Below are 18,633 nucleotides of genomic sequence, written 5' to 3'. Positions count from 1 at the left end.
TATATTTTTGTTGATTAGGCTGTGTTTCTAAGATTTCGATTTCGATTTGTGTTTGTGTTTCTAAGATTTCTGTTTGGTTTTGTGTGATTAGGTATGCATTCAATTGAACCACAGAAAAAGTTAGAAACAAAGCTTAAGAGACACAAAGCATTAGAACAGAGCATTGAAAATCATTATGTTTCTTTTCAATCAAAGGAAAAGAGGCCCATCAATTTGGGTTTGTGTTTCTAAGATTTGGATTTGTATTTGTTTTTCTAAACCTTAAACTGTTGTGTTTGTGTTGGATTTGTGTTTTTAAACCTTAAATTGATATGTATTTGATTTCTCTTTCTTTTTTTGTGTTCTGTTTCTTTTTTCATTTTTTTATTTATGCATCTTTCAATTTATATGGATTGGTGTTAAGTTATGTTATGTATTTGGGTTGGTGTTTCTAAACCTTAAACTGATATATATTTGTTTTTCTTTTTTGTGTTGCCAGGCGAGGGTCTTGACATTAGTTTGTGGGGTTGACATTGGTTAGGGTCTCAACATTTTCTTATTTATTTTTTTTTTCTTCAACCCGTATGTCTTTCATGGGTCATTATTTTTGTTTCATTTTATTTTATTTCTATAATCCAATTTAAATTTTCACTCATAATTCATGGACTATTTCTTCATCCCTGTTGATATGGTGAAAGACTAAGAAAAGAGATAGTGGTCGGTTTTCTTAATTGTGTTGCGCATTCAAATGCTTGATTACTATCACATCTTTATTTATTTTGTGTGCTATTCAAATTGTGTTGATATATTATTTTATTTTTTTTCAATAGGAATGCAAAATGTGTTGATATATTATTATTTTTTTCAATAGGAACGCAAAAAAATACGTGAAAGACAGACCCCGCAAAAGACTGATGGCTACTTCTTCCTACCGACAAATTGTCTTTCAACACAATTTTTTTCTTCCTAAAGATAGACCCCACATGAATATATTAAATTTTAAGTTTTTTTTTTTTGTGGTTAATTTTTCCTAAATTTTAATGATGCCTACAATTATTCAAACAAAACTGACTTATGTGTGGTAGCAGCATACTATTTCTAATGTATTCATGTTCCCCATTATTAAATAAATGTTGAAAATGCATTAAATTAATTAATTAATTGACATTATTTATACTAAATATTATAACTACATTTTAATTCCAACATTATTTATACCAAACATTATTTATGCCGGGCATTCACATATGCTAGTATATTAATATCAAAGATGCCAACAACCTTAATTTATTTTTTAAATATTTTGTATAGAAAAAGCAGAAATATTCTCCTCACCAGTATATATATAATCCTAGAGCCACAAACGAAACACTCCTCCTCACCAGTATATTGAATATTCTCTCTCTCTCTCTCTCTAGGGTTTCATACAGTCTACCCTAAAATGTCTAGCAACAACAAAGATGAGCTCGACTTGTCCGATCTCGGCGACTCCCTCCCTGCCGCCGCCGCCGGTAATTTCATACCTACAGCCCTAACTCTCTCAATCTCTCTCTCAGTTTCTCTTTCTATATATATATATGATGCTGCTTAATTGAAGTTGAAATCTATTTACGTTTTTGTTATTGTTGTAGCTCTTAGTGCAGAAGATCGTGCTGGTCTTGTTAATGCCTTAAAGGTAGGTTTTTGATGTGATGATGATATAGAAACCAGGGTTTTGTTTTGTTTTGTTTTTTATTTTATTGATTGATTGGGGTTGGGGTTTTTTGCAGAATAAGCTTCAGAATTTAGCCGGGCAGCAATCCGATGTTCTCGAGACTCTGCCGCCGAAGATTCGGAAGCGAGTTGATGTTCTCAGAGAGCTTCAGGTTTGCTCTCAGTAAATGATCTTGCTGATAGGATTCAAAATTGATGCTTTATTTTGTTTTACAAATGTTTTCTAGCTTTTACAATTTTAATTCCTCAGAAAATGAAAAATTATAACTTCTAACATTGATGAGAGAGGAAATTATATATATATATATATATATATTTTTTTTTTTCTAAATCCTATTCAATTTCTAGTACATTATACATAATTTATAAGAACTTATCTAGGAATATTAAATAATATATGTGTGTCCATAATGATCCCCGTATCCGGACCTATATCCAATTTTGGATACATATCCCAATATCTTAAGATGAAGGTGTGACGGTTGGACATGCATCCGTACCCGATACTCATACCCGAAATAGCTTCCTGAAGGTGCTGAGTCATTTTTGCTAAGGATGCTAGGTGTGGTGCTGGGAGATTGGCCAAGTGAGGAAAGTAAGGATTACTTTGTTCAGTTTCTAAAACAATGTTTCATGGCTGGTTAAATTTAGATATCAAAAGGAAACATCACTGCCATTTTGTTTCATAAAAATTGAAGTTGATTTGGGTACTGGTTTTATGAAGCTTCCTATGAATAATGGATTTTGGACACAGGATTGTTAAAAATGAACCTCTGTGTTTGTTATTTTCTTGCCTATAATTATCGTTTTCATTTTATTAACATGAAAATTTATTTTTACACATTTCTCAAAAAATAAATAAATTGTTTTTACACTTTTTTATTTTGCTCTTTATGCAGAATGCCTGTATCTTTTTTTTTTTTAAAGTATTGCGATAATAATACATGCATGGGGGTGTAATTCTGAAAGCATCATATGCAGTTAAGATGGTGTTCTCAATAACAATGATCATTTTAGCTTAGTTTCTGTTCACGAACATATGCCAACGATGTTGAATTGCTGATTATATGGGTATTACGGAAATGTCCTCGTTGGGTCTAGTGCCATATTGTGGCCTTGACTCTCTTGAACATTTGATATGAAACGGTTGCAAAATGTTTGTATGTAGATTTCTTGGGTGTGTTGAAGTGTAATCTTTGCTTGACCATTGCAGAGCCAACATGATGAGTTGGAGGCAAAGTTTTTTGAGGAGAGAGCAGCCCTTGAAGCTAAATACCAGAAGCTTTATGGACCACTGTACGATAAGGTATGGAGAATATCACTCATTACGTGGTATTACCTGTATATTGTATTTCAGCATTGCTAGCTTTTTTAAATGATTTTCTCGTGTATGTTATAATTTCTTGTAGTCAAAAGTTTAAATTTATGTGCATTGCTGATTTGTTTGATCAACATAGTTATTCTTTGTTGGTTGACTTGTAATGTGATCGGACATGTTGCAGAGGTGTGAAATTGTAAATGGTGTTGTAGCAGTCGAAGGAAGTGAAGCCACAATGGACCTTGAGGATGATAAGTCTACAGAAGGTAGCTCACTTTTTTGGAAATTGCCGAATTCTTCTCTCTTTTGTTGGGAAACTATACACATACAAGCCTAATGTTTTTCTTTAACTGACATTTCTAAAGCTGAGAAAGGTGTTCCTGCTTTTTGGCTCAATGCAATGAAGAATAACGAAGTATTGGCTGAGGAGGTAAGAGATTGAATAATCCACTACACTTTCCCTGTCCCAATCCCCATGCCCCATCTTTTTTCTTCTCTTTTTGGGTATTAATCGGAGTTGGTGTGATTTGTTGCCTCTTGTTTAGATCTCAGAGCGTGATGAAGAGGCCCTCAAATATCTTAAAGATATCAAGTGGTGTAGGATTGATAATCCCAAGGGCTTTAAGCTTGAGTTCTTCTTTGATACCAACCCTTTTTTCAAGAACTTGGTTTTGACAAAAATATATCACATGATTGATGATGATGAACCTATTTTAGAGAAAGCAATAGGGTGAGCTTCTATTTCCTTGTCGTTGTGGTAAAACTTTTTAGTTGCTCTTAAATTTCACATTTATGTTTGGTACTTTGTAGAACGGAGATTGAATGGTATCCAGGTAAATGCTTGACTCAGAAGATCCTTAAGAGGAAGCCGAAGAAGGGGTCTAAGAATGCAAAACCTATTACAAAGACTGAAAAATGTGAAAGTTTCTTCAACTTCTTCAGCCCTCCCGAGGTTCCTGAGGATGAAGATGATATTGATGAAGATATTGTACGTTTGTCAACTTTATACACGCCAAAATACTGTTGAAGCCGTTATAATTCATAATCTGGTTTGTCCTCTAATCCATTCACATGATTGATTAACAGGCTGAAGAACTTCAGAACCAAATGGAGCAAGACTATGACATCGGGTGAGTCACCCATTCTATTTTCACTTTTTAGTTCTGGATATTGCATACAAGGATTGAATGTGTGCCCCCTTATTTTTAAGAATTTGTGATAAATTGGTAATTAGTTTTTAAGAATTGGGAAGCCATACGAAGTAGTACTCGATTTTATAAAGAATGTGGTCATGCGAACTCACATCTAATTGCTTTTTCTTCTTTGGTATGTGCATGGAGGGGGATTCATGCCTAATTTTTGTCTTCAAATTTAACTTCCTGAGGATCCTTCTACTTTTCTCTATAATGGAGAATGTTAATGGGAAATTTGTAAAATTTGGTTTCTTGAAAAGATCAATTGATATATAAAAGATTAGGGACACTTTTTCATGACTTATGCTAAGTAATGTAATGTGATGTGTGGGTTCATATATGCAGTTCAACCATTCGGGACAAAATTATCCCCCATGCTGTCTCGTGGTTTACGGGGGAGGCTGTTGAGGGGGATGACCTTGAAGACATAGATGACGACGATGATGAAGATGATAATGATGATGAAGAAGATGACGATGAAGAAGATGAAGATGAGGACGAAGATGAGGATGCTGACGAAGATGAAAATAAAGCCAAATTACTCGCGAAGAAGGTAACATGTACAAAATTCTAAACAAAAGCCGAAGTCTCTTCCTTCCCACTGTTGGTTTTCAATTTCTGAACATACTAATACTTTATTTCCCTGTTTCTCGTGGGCTCTTTGATTGGGATTTTCATGCAGTCATCTGGACCAAAGGTGAGAGATGCTATAACTACGTAATTTGTTTTTTACTGTGTACAAAATGTAAATATTTTGAACGGTGTGTGCTTTTGGATAACATCTGTTTTACTGTGAATTACAGAAGAGTATGCGAGCACTAGCTAAGGAAGGTCAGCAGGGTGAGCGTCCACCAGAATGCAAGCAACAGTAGTAGTGTTATCAGATTGCAGACCAGAATGCAAGCAACAGTAGTAGTGTTATCAGATTGCAGACATATTCGCTTGGGAACACAGTGTGGGGTGATGTCCTGAGTTTTTGAGAGTTTTGGGTAGGGTGCGGTGATGTCCAGAGTTTTTGAGAGTTTTGGGTCTTTGATTTCTCCATTTTCTATTGAAGTTGTTTGGTTCTCTCTCTCTCTCTCTCGATATTTTTTCTTGAGAGGAACATTCATATTTTGTTTTTTTGGAAAGTATTTATATTCCGTTGGGTATCTTGGGCTTCATGGGTTGGGATTGTTGTGAATTTTAATCAGAAATTGAATTTTAATCAGAAACTAGTGGAGCATGTCTATTATTTGGTATACAATGATTTTTAGCAATGTTTTTTAGCTTTTATGCTTCTTTTTTGTTTACTTTCTTGAGTTATAGTAGACAGAATGGAACACACTTGCCTGATAGGGTCGGGGCAAGCTCATTGATGATGTAGTTGTTGTTTTTGAACTTTTTGTTAATTTTTGTTTTTAAAGACAAAATACAATAACAAAAATGATGCACAAAAAATGTTGTTGTGTTGCTTCTGGAGAATGTCTTTCAAGAGAATAATGTATTTTGAAAAAAAAAAAAAAAGAAGAGAAAGTAGTAGACACATTTGTTTATTTAATTTATGCAATGACAGACAAGATCATCATAATTTATTATTCGGGTGAATCAATATATGTAGATCCTCAAGTTGTTCATGCAAATTCTCAAATCTTAAATCTGTCTCTTTGTTTCACATGATGTGAGCTTTTTTCATGTTCCAAACACTCACTTTTGAGGTTCTTACTCTCCTTTTCCATTATTGATGGCATAAAGTGAGCCCAATCACAAATAGCCAATGTGGGTGGAAGGATCTAGTGATGTTGAATGAACCCATACTATGTTCCCCCAATCTGCTGAATGAACCCAAACTATGTTCCCCCAATCTGCTGCAACATTTGGGTTGTACTAATAGAATAGATGGTATATCCCTTTGTATATCATTGGCCCTACAACAAATTAACAGAAAGATGAGCTTAAAAAAAAAAAAGAATAACATTTCTTGCAATCCATATTAAGGGCCTGTTTATTTTCAGAGTTAGGTTGGATAAGATTATTAGTGTCGAACTCGTTAGTGAGAAGATTATTAGTGTGGTGGAATTAAGTGAAAGAATTAAGAAAAATTGTTTGTTTGATGACCACGGACTAGTAAAAATTCTTATTTGTTTTGTCATTCTATGATGGAATTAATCCTTGATGTTTTTGACAAATTTTAATATTATAACAATTATATATATTTTTTGGTACTATATTATTTTAATATGTCAGTTTTTTGTTGATATATATATATATATATATTTTGTATAAATATATTATGAGTGAAGTATCAATAAATCCCAAAATATAATCTTATAAATTGTTTAGTCCTTCAATTTTTCTTATGAACCCAAAAGTCTCATTAAAGTGAAAATTCCACAACATGTTTGAATTTAATTTTTGCGGGACAAAAGTGGATTTCTAAATGTAAAATTACACATTTGGACAATCCACATTATAGAGGTTTTGGATTTTCCCTCATTATTGAACAAATTTCACATTATGAATAAAAACGTAACATTCTAATAACATAACACTTCAATATAACACACTAAAACACTCCTTCATGTATTTTTTTCAAACGTAATAACGTAACACTTCAAAAAAACTCCTTAGTTTATTTTTTCCAAACGTAACACTTCAATCAATGTAATCTCAAACATAACACTCCAATGTAATACACACAAAAACACTAAAAAAAATCTTTAGTGTTCTTTTTCCAAACGTAATACTCACAGTTTAAAATTATACATTTGTTGAAAATTTACTAAGGAATTTTTGTACTTCTTTTAGAATGGTTTGAAGAATCCCACATCCTTTTTTTGAAGTGTTACATTGGAGTGTTATATTCAAAAAAAGTATATTGAGGAATTTTTTTAGAGTGTTATATTGGAGTTTTAGGTTTGGGAATAGTACACTAACAAGTTTTTTTTTGGAAGTGTTATGTTTGAAAATTATATTGGAGTGTTAGAGTTTGAAATTATATATTTGCCCAAAGTTTACTAAGGAGTTTTTGTACTTTTTTTGAAATATTTGAAGAATTCTATATCTTTTTAGAATGTTTGAAGAATCTCCTATTTTAAGTCATTTTTGTACTCCTTTTGAAATGTTTAAAAATTTTCACATTTCAAGTCATTTCAAATAAAAAAAAGATTCTCATATAAAAATTCATGCCAAGTTTGATTATCATATGTTGTGTGTGTCTTACTTTGCTAGCCAAAAAAAAAAAAACAACAGAAGAAAGAAATATAATAGAAATAAGGGTATCGTAAATCTAATTTTCAAATAATATATTAAATCTATCTTTCCAAAATCAACAAGACTAATTGGTCTGTAAAAAAAATCCTTGGAACTAAACGGATTACCCTTTTCTTAAGATTGGATTTATAGGTAAATTTTTCATATATTATTATACTATTGTATTTTAATATTAAAACTTATTTTTATAAAATGAGAGAAAAAACAATCATTTCGTCTCTAATCTCATGAAATTAGATTTGAATACTATCTCCCTCATGGCCAATTTTTCAAACAAACATGATTCTCATGAATTTCTTCTCACTACTAATTCCATACCATCAATGATTACTAATCCAATCTTAAGCTCTATCACTTAAAACAAACAAGCCTAAAACAATTCGAGTTGATCCAAGTTTTTAAAATTAAGCGGCACTAAAGAAGGTGAAGATTTTAAATATTGTACCATGTGGTTTCGTCTTATGTTGCCATATACACGAATAGCATCAAAATGGGCTGTAGGAAATAAAGAAGTTAGTACAACAGATTACAATGCCATGGTGAACCAACTTAATCATGTATAATTTGTGAGATACTTAAATTTGGAGACATAATTGTTGAAAATAATTGAAACATACAAATGGAATAGACAAAACATCCGTAACTCTTTTTTCAATCCCAGGCTTGTCTCTCATCTCACTACGATTGGATATTGAGGAGAGAAAAATAAAATGATTTGTTAAGTTGAAAAGAAAAGAATAACATAAAATAAATAGTGGTTTCTCTACAATTTTGTTTGGATAAACTACATAAAAAAAAAAAAAAAAAACTCTTGCAAGCTATATTAGGAAAATAGCCTTTTATGATCTTATTTCTTTTGTTGGTAGATGAACAATTTTGGTAATATACAAAATTAATATTTTTCCAATTTCTTCTCTCCCTATCTGTCCAATTTGAGAGATTCAAAAAGTGGTTTATGAGAAAAAAAAATCAAAAAAGGTCTAACCACAAAGGGGTGACCTTTGGGGTTAGACCCGAAGGAGCAAAGGCCCCAAAGTTCACTCTTAGGTGGTACTACCTAAAAGGATCATTCAACCATGTACTGGTAAGCCGCGAACTCGTACACAGCCGGGGATTCAAATCTACACTTTCAACACTAGGTATGATCCGCCTAGGTTTGAAAAATTCGTTCTACCAACTATATGTGTTGTCGCTTGGGTGACTGGTCCCAGAGAGAGTGAAACCTAGGACCTCAAGACTTATACCTCAAGATCTTACCAAGTTACCAAACCCCCTTGGGTTAAATAAATAAATTTCTCTTCATTTATTTCAATTTTCTTATATTTAAGTAATCCAAACAAGTGATTAAGATTAGAGAGATTGACTTCCATTTTTTTCTCTCTAAATCACTCAATCCAAACGAGGTATAAATGAAAACGTTGACAAAATAACTTATCGAGCATTTGTGGATAGGACCCCATCTACGCCCAAGTGTCATTGAGTAGCTTGTAAATGTTTTTTATCTCTATGTTTTGATATTCCTTTGGTAACTAGGAGATTGGTGAGTTGATTTAATCATATATCTTCTTCGTTCAAAGGTCAAAGCTAATGGCCTTACAAAAAGAAGGTAGTGCATACCAAACAATGAGGCCTATGCTATATTTTGAATTTTCATCCTTACAAAAAGAAGGTAGCGAATACCAAACAATGAAGCCTATGCTATACTTTAATCTTGAATTTTCATCCAAAAATCTTTTTTTTTTTCCTTTTTTTTTTTTTTTTCTTTCCCTTCACAAATATCTGTACAAATTTATGATCCAAATGTAATCATACAATTGTTAACAAAACCAAGAAACCTAAATAGAGATTTTTAAGATTTGATCAAAACTCTCTTGCAATAAAATTTTAATACATCAAGAACGAGTATGAAAAAAAAAAGTTTAAAAAATCCAACACATGCTACTATTATCAAAATATTAAATTTTATAATAATAAATTTTTTTATATAAATATCAATTTTTAATAAAATTAATATTTTTAAAATCCTCTCGACAAAATCTATTAGATAAGATCCATTTTAACTATAAAATTCTTTAAAAAAAATGACAATATTATTCAAGAAAAAAATGTTTTACTTTTTGTTCTTACTTAATTATGTATTTCCTCCTTGTGAATTTTATGAAGCAAAATAAATTAAACTGTTATTTTCACCAAAGAAAAATTTTGACTAAATTTTCCAATTTTTAACGAAAGGTTAGGCTTATCTCTTGATAGATGTCTGGTCCAAAATTATGTAAGCAGTTACTGGGTCCCCCACAATCTTGCATTGAACTTCAATCCAAATGAAAAGTGAATTCGCTTTCAAATTTCAGCTTAATATCCATTCACAATCACAAATGCTTGAGACCCTACAAATATTACTAAAAATTATACACAATACACTCCTCGTCTTGTCCTGATTCTCTCAGGCAACTGTTCCATTCTGTCCCCTAATAACTCATGAAAGTATACAAAAAAAGAAACATAAAAACTAAAATTCACTGTAGACCAAATCATAGACATGCTCAGCTAGTTTCCAATTAAAATTCACAACAATCCCAACCCATGAAATACCAAGATACCCAACAAAATATAAATGTTCCTCACAAGAAAAAATATGAGAGAGAGAGAAACAATTTCAATAAACAGGGGGGCAAATCAAAGACCCAAAACTCTCAAAACATCACCCCACCCTGTGTTCCCAAGCGAAGATGTCTGCAATCTGATTACTACTGTTGCTTGCATTCTGGTGGACGCTCACCTTGCTGACCTTCCTTAGCTAGAGCTCGCATACTCTTCTGTAATTCACATCAAAACAGATGTTATCCTAAAGCACAGATCATTGAAAATCTTTACATTTTGTACTGAGTAAAAAATAAATTATGTAGTTACATCATCTCTCACCTTTGATCCAGACGACTGCTTGAAAACCACAATCAAGCGGCCCATGGGAAAACGGGGAATAAAGTATTAGTATGTTCAGAAATTGTAAATCAACTGTGGGAAGGAAGAGACTTTGGCTTTTGTTAATAGTTTTGTAAGTGTTACCTTCTTTGTGCTGGTTTTGACCTTCTCTTCATCTTCGTCTGCATCCTCATCATTGTCCTCATCTTCTTCATCTTCATCCTCATCTTCTTCATCATCATTATCATCTTCATCCTCATCCTCGTCATCTATGTCTTCAAGGTCATCCCCTTGAACAGCCTCCCCCGTAAACCACGAGACAGCATGGGGGATAATTTTATCCCGAATGGTTGAACTGCAAATATCAACACACACATTGTATTACTTTGCTTCACAAAAGTTGCGAAAAAGTGTCTCCATAATCCTTTATATATCAATTGATCTTTTCAAGAAGCCAGATTTTACAAATTCCCATTGCCATTAGTCAAAAGTAAAAGGACCCTCTTTAAAAGATTAATCTTAAAGAAAAAAGTTAGGCATGATTCCCTCTCCACGCACATACAAATGGAGCAAAAGCAAATAGGAGTCCGTTCACATAACTGTGTTCCTCAAAAAATCTAGTACTAATTAGTCCTACTTCCCAATTTTTAAAAACAAAATCGCATTCAATCTCTGTAAGCAAAATCCAGAACTGAAAAGCAAAATTAGAATGGGTGACTCACACTCACCCAATGTCATAGTCTTGCTCCATTTGGTTCTGAAGTTCTTCCGCCTGGTAATCAATCATGTGAATGGATTAAAGGAGAAACCAGATTATGAATTATAATGGCTTCAACAAGTATTTTGGTGCATATAAAATTGATAAACGTACAGTATCTTCATCAATATCATCTTCATCCTCAGGAACCTCGGGAGGGCTGAAGAAGTTGAAGAAACTTTCACATTTTTCAGTCTTTGTAATAGGTTTTGCACTCTTAGACCCCTTCTTCGGCTTCTTCTTAAGGATCTTCTGAGTCAAGCATTTACTTGGATACCATTCAATCTCCGTTCTACAAAGTACCAAACATAAATGTGAAATTTAAGAAGAACTAAAAAGTTTTACCACAAGGACAAGGAAATAGAAGCTTACCCTATTGCTTTCTCTAAAATAGGTTCATCATCATCAATCATGTGATATGTTTTTGTCAAAACCAAGTTCTTGAAAAAATGATTGGTATCAAAGAAGAACTCGAGCTTAAATCCCTTGGGATTATCAATCCTACACCACTTGATATCTTTAAGATATTTGAGGGCCTCTTCATCGCGCTCTGAGATCTAAACAAGGGTCAACAAATCACAGTCAACTCAGATTAATACCCAAAAAGAGAAGAAAAAGGTTGGGCATGGGGATGGGGAGGGGAAAAGATTGGTGTATTGTTCTCTCTCTTACCTCCTCAGCCAATACTTCATTATTCTTCATTGCATTGAGCCAAAAATCGGGAACACCTTTCTCGGCTTTAGACACGTCAGTCAAAGAAAACATCAGACTTGTACGTGTATAGTTTCCCAACAAAAGAATGAGAAGAAGAATTCAGCAATTTCCAGATAAGCGACCTACCTTCTGTAGACTTATCATCCTCGAGGTCCATTGTGGCTTCACTTGTAACTCCTTCAACTTCTACAACACCATTTACAATTTCACACCTCTGCAACATGCCCAATTACATTACAAGCCAACCAACAAAGAATTACTATTTTGACCAAACAAATCAGCAATTGACATAAATTTGAACTTTTGACTACAAGAAATTATGACACACCCGAGGAAATCATTAAAAAAGCAAGCAATGCAGCACTTAATGAGTGACATTCTCCATACCTTATCGTACAGTGGTCCGTAAAGCTTCTGGTATTTAGCTTCAAGGGCTGCTCTCTCCTCGAAAAACTTCGCCTCCAACTCATCATGTTGGCTCTGCAATGATACAGCAAAGCATTACACTTGAACACACCCAAGAAATCAAATGTTGAAGAGAATCAAGGACACAATATGAGACACAAGAACCAACAAGGACATTCCCAAAAATAACCACATAATCAAGCAATTCAACATCACTGAAGCATGTTAGCATGTTCATGAATAGAAACTAAGCTATACAGCATGAATTTTCAGTCCTATTAGTAAAGATCACATATTGAAAGCAAACCTGAATCTCTCTGAGAACATCAACTCGCTTCCGAATCTTCGGGGGCAGAGTCTCAAGAACATCGGAGTGTTGCCCAGCCAAATTCTGAAGCTTATTCTGCAACGAAAAAAAAACACCCCAATCAATCAATAAACAAAACAAAACAAAAACCCTAATTTCTAAATAAACCCATCACAAACAAACCTTTAGGGCATTGACAAGACCAGCACGATCCTCTGCGCTAAGAGCTACAAACAATAACAAAAATGAAAATAAATTACAACTTCGATTAAACACAATCACATATATATATATATATAAAGAGAGAGAGATAGGGTGGTAGGTATGAAATTACCGGCGGCTGCCGCGGGGAGGGCGTCGCCGAGATCGGACAAGTCGAGCTCATCTTTGTTGTTGCTACTCATCTTAGGATGGACTCTCTATGAAACCCTAGATAGAGACAGAGAGAGAAAACCCTAGTGAACGCAGTTGAAGAGAAAATGAGGGAAATGAGAGGAGAGGGTGTGTGCACGTGTTGGGTTTTGGTTTTGTGATAGATATGGGCTAATTTGCCTACTCCCTTATACCATCTCCAACGGTTCATCAAACCTGATATTAAATTTAAAATTTGATAAAAAAATCACTTTTTTTAGTTTCAATAGTTTCACCAAATCGATATCAAATCTAAAATTCAGCAAATTTTATATCAAATGAGAACAGGCGAAGCATTTTACCATATCACTGTTCCTAACCGTTTGGAGAGACCAACCGGTCAACCAGCCGGTTGACCAACCGGTCGACCGCCTAAAGGTTCAAACAGTAAAAAAAAAAAAAAAAAATTTGCCTAACCGGTCGACCAGCCGATTGACCAGCCGGTCTACCACTAAAAAGTTCAAAAAGTTCAAAAAAAAATAAAAAATAAAAAATTTCGCTTAACCGGTCGACCAACCGGTTGTCCCCGGCACAAATTTGATGAAAGTGCACCGAGCGGGTGGTATCAAATTGGTAAAATGAGTCATTTTTTACTCAAATTTGATAAAAAATCTGATTCACCGTTGGAGATGCTCTTAAAAGTTAAATTTTCACTTTTAATCAATTTTGGATTATAACCTTGTTGAGTTTTGGTTTTCAAAAAAATAATTTTTAAAAAAATTTATTTTTTTATTTTTCTTATTTTCATATTTTTAATGAATTTTTTTAATATTTTAAATAATTTTTTTAATTTTTAGATACACCTAATATAAATATACTTAAATAATATAATATTTGTGAAAAAAATTAAAAAATATACTAATTATCAAAAAATACAAAAAAATATATATGAAAATTTAATACATTTTATTGTATTTTTGTGTATTTAATTTTTTAAAATATTTTTTCATAAATATTTTATTATTTAGATACATCTAAATAAAATGTATCTTAAAAAGTAAAAAAAAAAATTACTTAAAATTTTAAAAATATTAAAAATAAAAATAAAAAAACAAAAAATAAAAAATAAAAAATAAAAAATTTAATTATTAAAAAACTAAAACCAAACACACTATTTATTTTTTATTTTTTTTACTTATTTTTTTTTTAAACAAAGTCAAAAATAATAAAAATAATTTTTAATCAACTTCCTTAAAAAGTGGCTCTGGGTATAAATATATATACGGCTGAGGAGATAATATATATATTTCTTCTTTTATTAAGAAATATATATATTTCTTTTTTGTTTTTTTTTTTTTTGAAAAAAAAAAAAAAGATGTTCTGAGATATTATCACTATATCCGTAGATTTACATCTTAAGGTAGCCAGTTGCCAGCCTGATTTAACCCAATCCAAATGAAGAGACCCGCCACCAAACCACCAATGGAGCTCAACCATTACCGTTTCAAGGATATGGAACTTATGCCACAAATGAGCCCAATTGAGCTTAATTACACGCCACAGATAAACCCAAATTTCGAGGAGATTAAACTCAACCACACATTACAGACGAGCCTAACTTTTGAGAGGAATATAAATAAAGTCTCTGAAGAGAACCAGTTGAAAAGCAACGGAACAGAATTCATCCCTTCCAAAAATCAAATCTAGGTCACTGCTGTAGAGAGAGATACCCTATCTACTAGGCCACCACCCCCATATTATTTATTTTTTTATGTTTTTTGGGTTTAGTTTTCAATAAAATGCATATAATACCAAACGTAGAAGGTAACACGTTTATCTCTCAAAAGGTAAGTATTATGTGTGGGTTTCATATTACGTGGTATTACGTATATAATGTGGGTCTCATCTTTTATGAAACGTTTGTGTTTACTTTCTGTATTTTTAGTATTATTGTTTTGTTTTTATTTTTTATTTTTTTATATTTTAAATATGGGTTATTTTTAACAATAAAAAATAAAAAATAATCAAATTTCAAAAAATAATTTGTTTTGTATAGTTTTTCTAACAAACTAAAATATGATAATAAAAAAACGTAAATTAAAAGTATCGCTTCTGTTTTCTAATGATTAATTTTTTTTAAAAAAAAAATTATTTAACTTAGTTTTTGCCGATTAAGTTGTAAGTAAAATTTAAAGTTGATACTATAAAATAAATTTTCAAAATAAATATATATCGTACATAAGAAGCAATTTCATAAGCTGCTCTAAAGAATTTCGATGTGAATAAGTATTGGAATACATATTGGTTACTGACACGTAATTGATATTGATGGATATATTTTTTCAAAGGTGAAGCTCGATAAACACATAATGCATGATGGGCATGGCCTAGGAAGAGTTATCTTAGGTTACCCAAACAGTCACTCAGTTGAAACCCGACAGAGTAAGCCCAACACTAAGCCTAGTAGAAAATTCACAATGGTCAAGTCCAAGTACCGGATAGACATGTGTTAGATAGGGAGTTAGCTATGTGGTAGATAAAGATTTTGGAGAGTTATTGAACCCACGCACCAAGCATTAAATGCAACAAGTCCTCTGTGTTCTGGGACACGGGAAAACCACCATGGCTGACGACAAGTAGATGGCAGGCTTTCAGCCAATGGGACAGCGTGAATAAATAAGGATATGATTAATAAGCGATATAAGGAAGCCTCCAAATAACGTTTTTTAGTAACAAGTAATACTCCCTCTTTTCCTTCTCTCTCACCCCTCAGTTTTTCTTTATCTCTCTTTCTCGACCACTTCAAGTCTAACTTAATCATCCGAGAGTCTACGGGGAGGAACCAATCCAGTCTTGGTACCTTTTCATTGGATCTTTTGCAGGCTTACACAAGGAAGACGAAGGTCAACAGACTCGCTAGGTTAGTCCGACCCATGCCTCGCTGATTGTATTGCGTCAAGGCATATCTTGTTAACTCATGTTTTGTGCTTTTTTTGTCTGTATAGTTTCTATATTTATAGCATAATTCGATGGAAAAATTATACAACAAAAGGCATGTGACAATGACGAGGTTGTAGTACTCCACTTATGAGGATGGAAAAATTATACGACAAAAGGCATTATGGGGATATATTTTCTGAGTACCAACACGTGGCAAGGTGACGCCGACGTGTCAGTCGAGGTGCCACGTGTCCTGGTTGTGACGCCGAGGTAATCTTGGCAAGGCCGAGGTAATCTTGGCAAGGCCGAGGTTATCTCCGAAGATATCGGAATCCGAGATAAGCGGATAAAGGACAAGAGTCCTAGAATAAAGAGGGAACTCAACCTAGATATGGACAAGAGTCCTAGATTGGGAGAAGACTTCAGTTTGTATTAAGATAAGACTCTTAGAGAGTTTATCCTAATCTTACTGGCACCCCCATGGGTCTAAGGTATGCTTTTGATACTCAAGCTTGTGAGTTTTAGCACTTGATTTATCTTTGAGAGATATACTGGCTTGATCGTCGGAATGCCCCCGGGTGGACAAACCACCGCCGGAATCTTCTCTTTCTATTACAGGTCAGCCAGGTGCTATCTATTCTGCCGGTACTCTCCAGCTGGTTACTAAGCGGACAGTGTGGTCAGAAAATCACCCACACAATTTGGCGCCGTCTGTGGGAATGAAAGAAGAATAGATGGCCAATGACGGACAGAAGGATCAGATTAGAGACAGCGCTCCTGCTGGGAGTCGGAGACCTATCGATCTCGACGTTGAATGGGACAATAGCAACACAGAGACTCGTGACCAGAGTCACGGAGTGAAAAATGCCAGCCAGGAAGGTGACGCACCAAAGACAACAGATTGAAGCAGATACTACAACGAAGATGACCTCTAGGTATGGAAGGATAGATACCTGCGGAGGAACGAAGACCCTTCCAGAAGGGATGCAAAGACAGGGGACATGAGCGCTCCTAAGGAGATAACATTCAAGTATAGAAGAACTCATCCTGAGTGAGCAGATCCCGGATTCCAGATCCTGGATCCCGGATCCGAGAAGACATGATCTCAGCCTAGACAAGTAGGCCCGAGAAGACGAGAGCTCAACCTAAGTGAGCAGATCCCGAATTCCAAATCCCAGATCCTAGGAGACATGATCTCGGCCTAGATAAGTAGGTCCGAGAAGAGAAGAGCTCAACCTGAGTGAGCAGATCCAAGATTCTAACAGACAAGATCTCGGCACTTAAGTCCGAAAAGAGAAGAGCACAATGAGCAGATCTCAGATCCTAGAAGATAAAAAGGAAACACACAAGATCAGACTAAAGTTGGCCAGAATTTAGAAGTATGCTAGGGCCGAGGAGGACATGTCGGGAACAAAGACGTCAAAACAAGAAAAGAGAAACGGCTCGTCGATGTGAGGCCGAAAATCAAACTCAGGTTGGAGCCAAGTAAGATCAATAGAGAAACCAAGGCCGACAACCTCGGTTTGAATTCAACCTCGGCGACAAGGTCAAAGCTACATGTATGATGAGAACCCAAGTGGATTTTAAGTTCACACTGGGGGGCAGAGAAAAGAAGAATGCGTTTACCACTTGTTGAAATTTGTAGCAATTTACAAGTTGGTTAAACCAATGTGATGCTTAACGCTTGTTGAAATTTGTAGCAATTTACAAGTTGAAGTTAAACCGAGATAATTGTTTACCTTCACTTGTTGAAATTTGTAGCAATTTACAAGTTGAAGTTAAACCGAAGTAATGCTTAACACTTGTTGAAATTTGTAGCAATTTACGAGTTAAAGTTAAGCCGAGATAATTGTTTATCTTCACTTGTTGAATTTGTAGCAATTTACAAGTTGAAGTTAAACTGAAGTAATGCTTAACGCTTGTTGAAATTTGTAGCAATTTACAAGTTGAAGTTAAGCCGAGATAATTGTTTATCTTCACTTGTTGAAATTTGTAGCAATTTACAAGTTGAAGTTAAACCGAAGTAATGCTTAACGCTTGTTGAAATTTGTAGCAATTTACAAGTTGAAGTTAAGCCGAGATAATTGTTTATCTTCACTTGTTGAAATTTGTAGCAATTTACAAGTTAAAGTTAGACCGAAGTAATGCTTAATACTTGTTGAAATTTGTAGCAATTTACAAGTTGAAGTTAAGCCGAGATAATTGTTTACCTTCACTTGTTGAAATTTGTAGCAATTTACAAGTTGAAGTTAAGTCGAGATCATTGTTTATCTTCACTTGTTGAAATTTGTAGCAATTTACAAGTTGAAGTTAAGTCGAGATAATTGTTTACCTTCACTCGTTGAAATTTGTAACAATTTACAAGTTGAAGTTAAGCCGATATATATTGTTTAACACTTGTGGAAAATTGTAGTAATTTACAAGTAGATCATTGTTTAGCACTTGTTATAACTTAAGAAAAGTTTACGAATTGAGATTAAACTAGTATATGTTTATCCTTGTTGAAATTTGTAAGCAATTTACAAGACAAGTACTTGCCGAAGTAAAACGTCAGGTGGCATAACCGAGGTGTGTCACCCCGAGAAGATTGAACAAAGAAGGAAAAGTACATAAGATATGCAAAATATTCTAAGTATAGAATCATGCGAGAGCAGTTAGAAGAAGATCAAAACAGAATTCATGGTAATTGACACGCTGTAGACACCCCATTTTTGACCGACCTTGAGACTCAGACGTCACCAATTGAGCACTTGGTGATATTGCATAATGTGCTCATTCAGAA

At 33.8% G+C, this 18,633-nt stretch overlaps 2 protein-coding genes across 3 annotated transcripts; one reads left to right on the top strand and one right to left on the bottom strand.

Annotated features, from left to right (window-relative positions):
* The first annotated feature begins 1,232 nt into the window (after positions 1 to 1,232).
* On the top strand, positions 1,233 to 5,444 carry LOC114262122 (nucleosome assembly protein 1;2). Its single transcript, XM_082909386.1, has 12 exons — positions 1,233 to 1,490; positions 1,611 to 1,654; positions 1,749 to 1,844; positions 2,906 to 2,998; positions 3,195 to 3,276; positions 3,376 to 3,440; positions 3,556 to 3,740; positions 3,821 to 3,998; positions 4,097 to 4,140; positions 4,549 to 4,756; positions 4,886 to 4,900; positions 5,007 to 5,444. Exons 1-12 carry the CDS (start codon positions 1,421 to 1,423, stop codon positions 5,073 to 5,075), a joined length of 1,149 nt encoding a protein of 382 aa, XP_082765512.1. The 5' UTR covers positions 1,233 to 1,420; the 3' UTR covers positions 5,076 to 5,444.
* Positions 5,445 to 9,788: 4,344 nt separating this feature from the next.
* On the bottom strand, positions 9,789 to 13,125 carry LOC114262121 (nucleosome assembly protein 1;2). Of its 2 annotated transcripts, none has more exons than XM_028202474.2 (12): positions 12,895 to 13,125; positions 12,744 to 12,787; positions 12,561 to 12,656; positions 12,236 to 12,328; positions 11,975 to 12,062; positions 11,807 to 11,871; positions 11,507 to 11,691; positions 11,249 to 11,426; positions 11,106 to 11,149; positions 10,522 to 10,732; positions 10,378 to 10,395; positions 9,789 to 10,271 (listed from the first exon to the last, which is right to left on the bottom strand). In XM_028202474.2, exons 1-12 carry the CDS (start codon positions 12,962 to 12,964, stop codon positions 10,203 to 10,205), a joined length of 1,161 nt encoding a protein of 386 aa, XP_028058275.1. In that variant the 5' UTR covers positions 12,965 to 13,125; the 3' UTR covers positions 9,789 to 10,202. The 2 variants fall into 2 exon arrangements, with proteins under 2 accessions (XP_028058275.1, XP_028058276.1); XM_028202475.2 differs by having other exon boundaries at positions 10,378 to 10,392.
* Between the last annotated feature and the right edge of the window lie 5,508 nt (positions 13,126 to 18,633).

The sequence above is a fragment of the Camellia sinensis genome, chromosome 15 (genome assembly GCF_055761805.1).
Source record: "Camellia sinensis isolate YWXY chromosome 15, ASM5576180v1, whole genome shotgun sequence".
Taxonomy (NCBI): domain Eukaryota; kingdom Viridiplantae; phylum Streptophyta; class Magnoliopsida; order Ericales; family Theaceae; genus Camellia; species Camellia sinensis.
The sequence above is the reverse complement of the archived record's forward strand: the minus strand, read 5'-3'. Positions and strand labels throughout refer to the sequence as shown.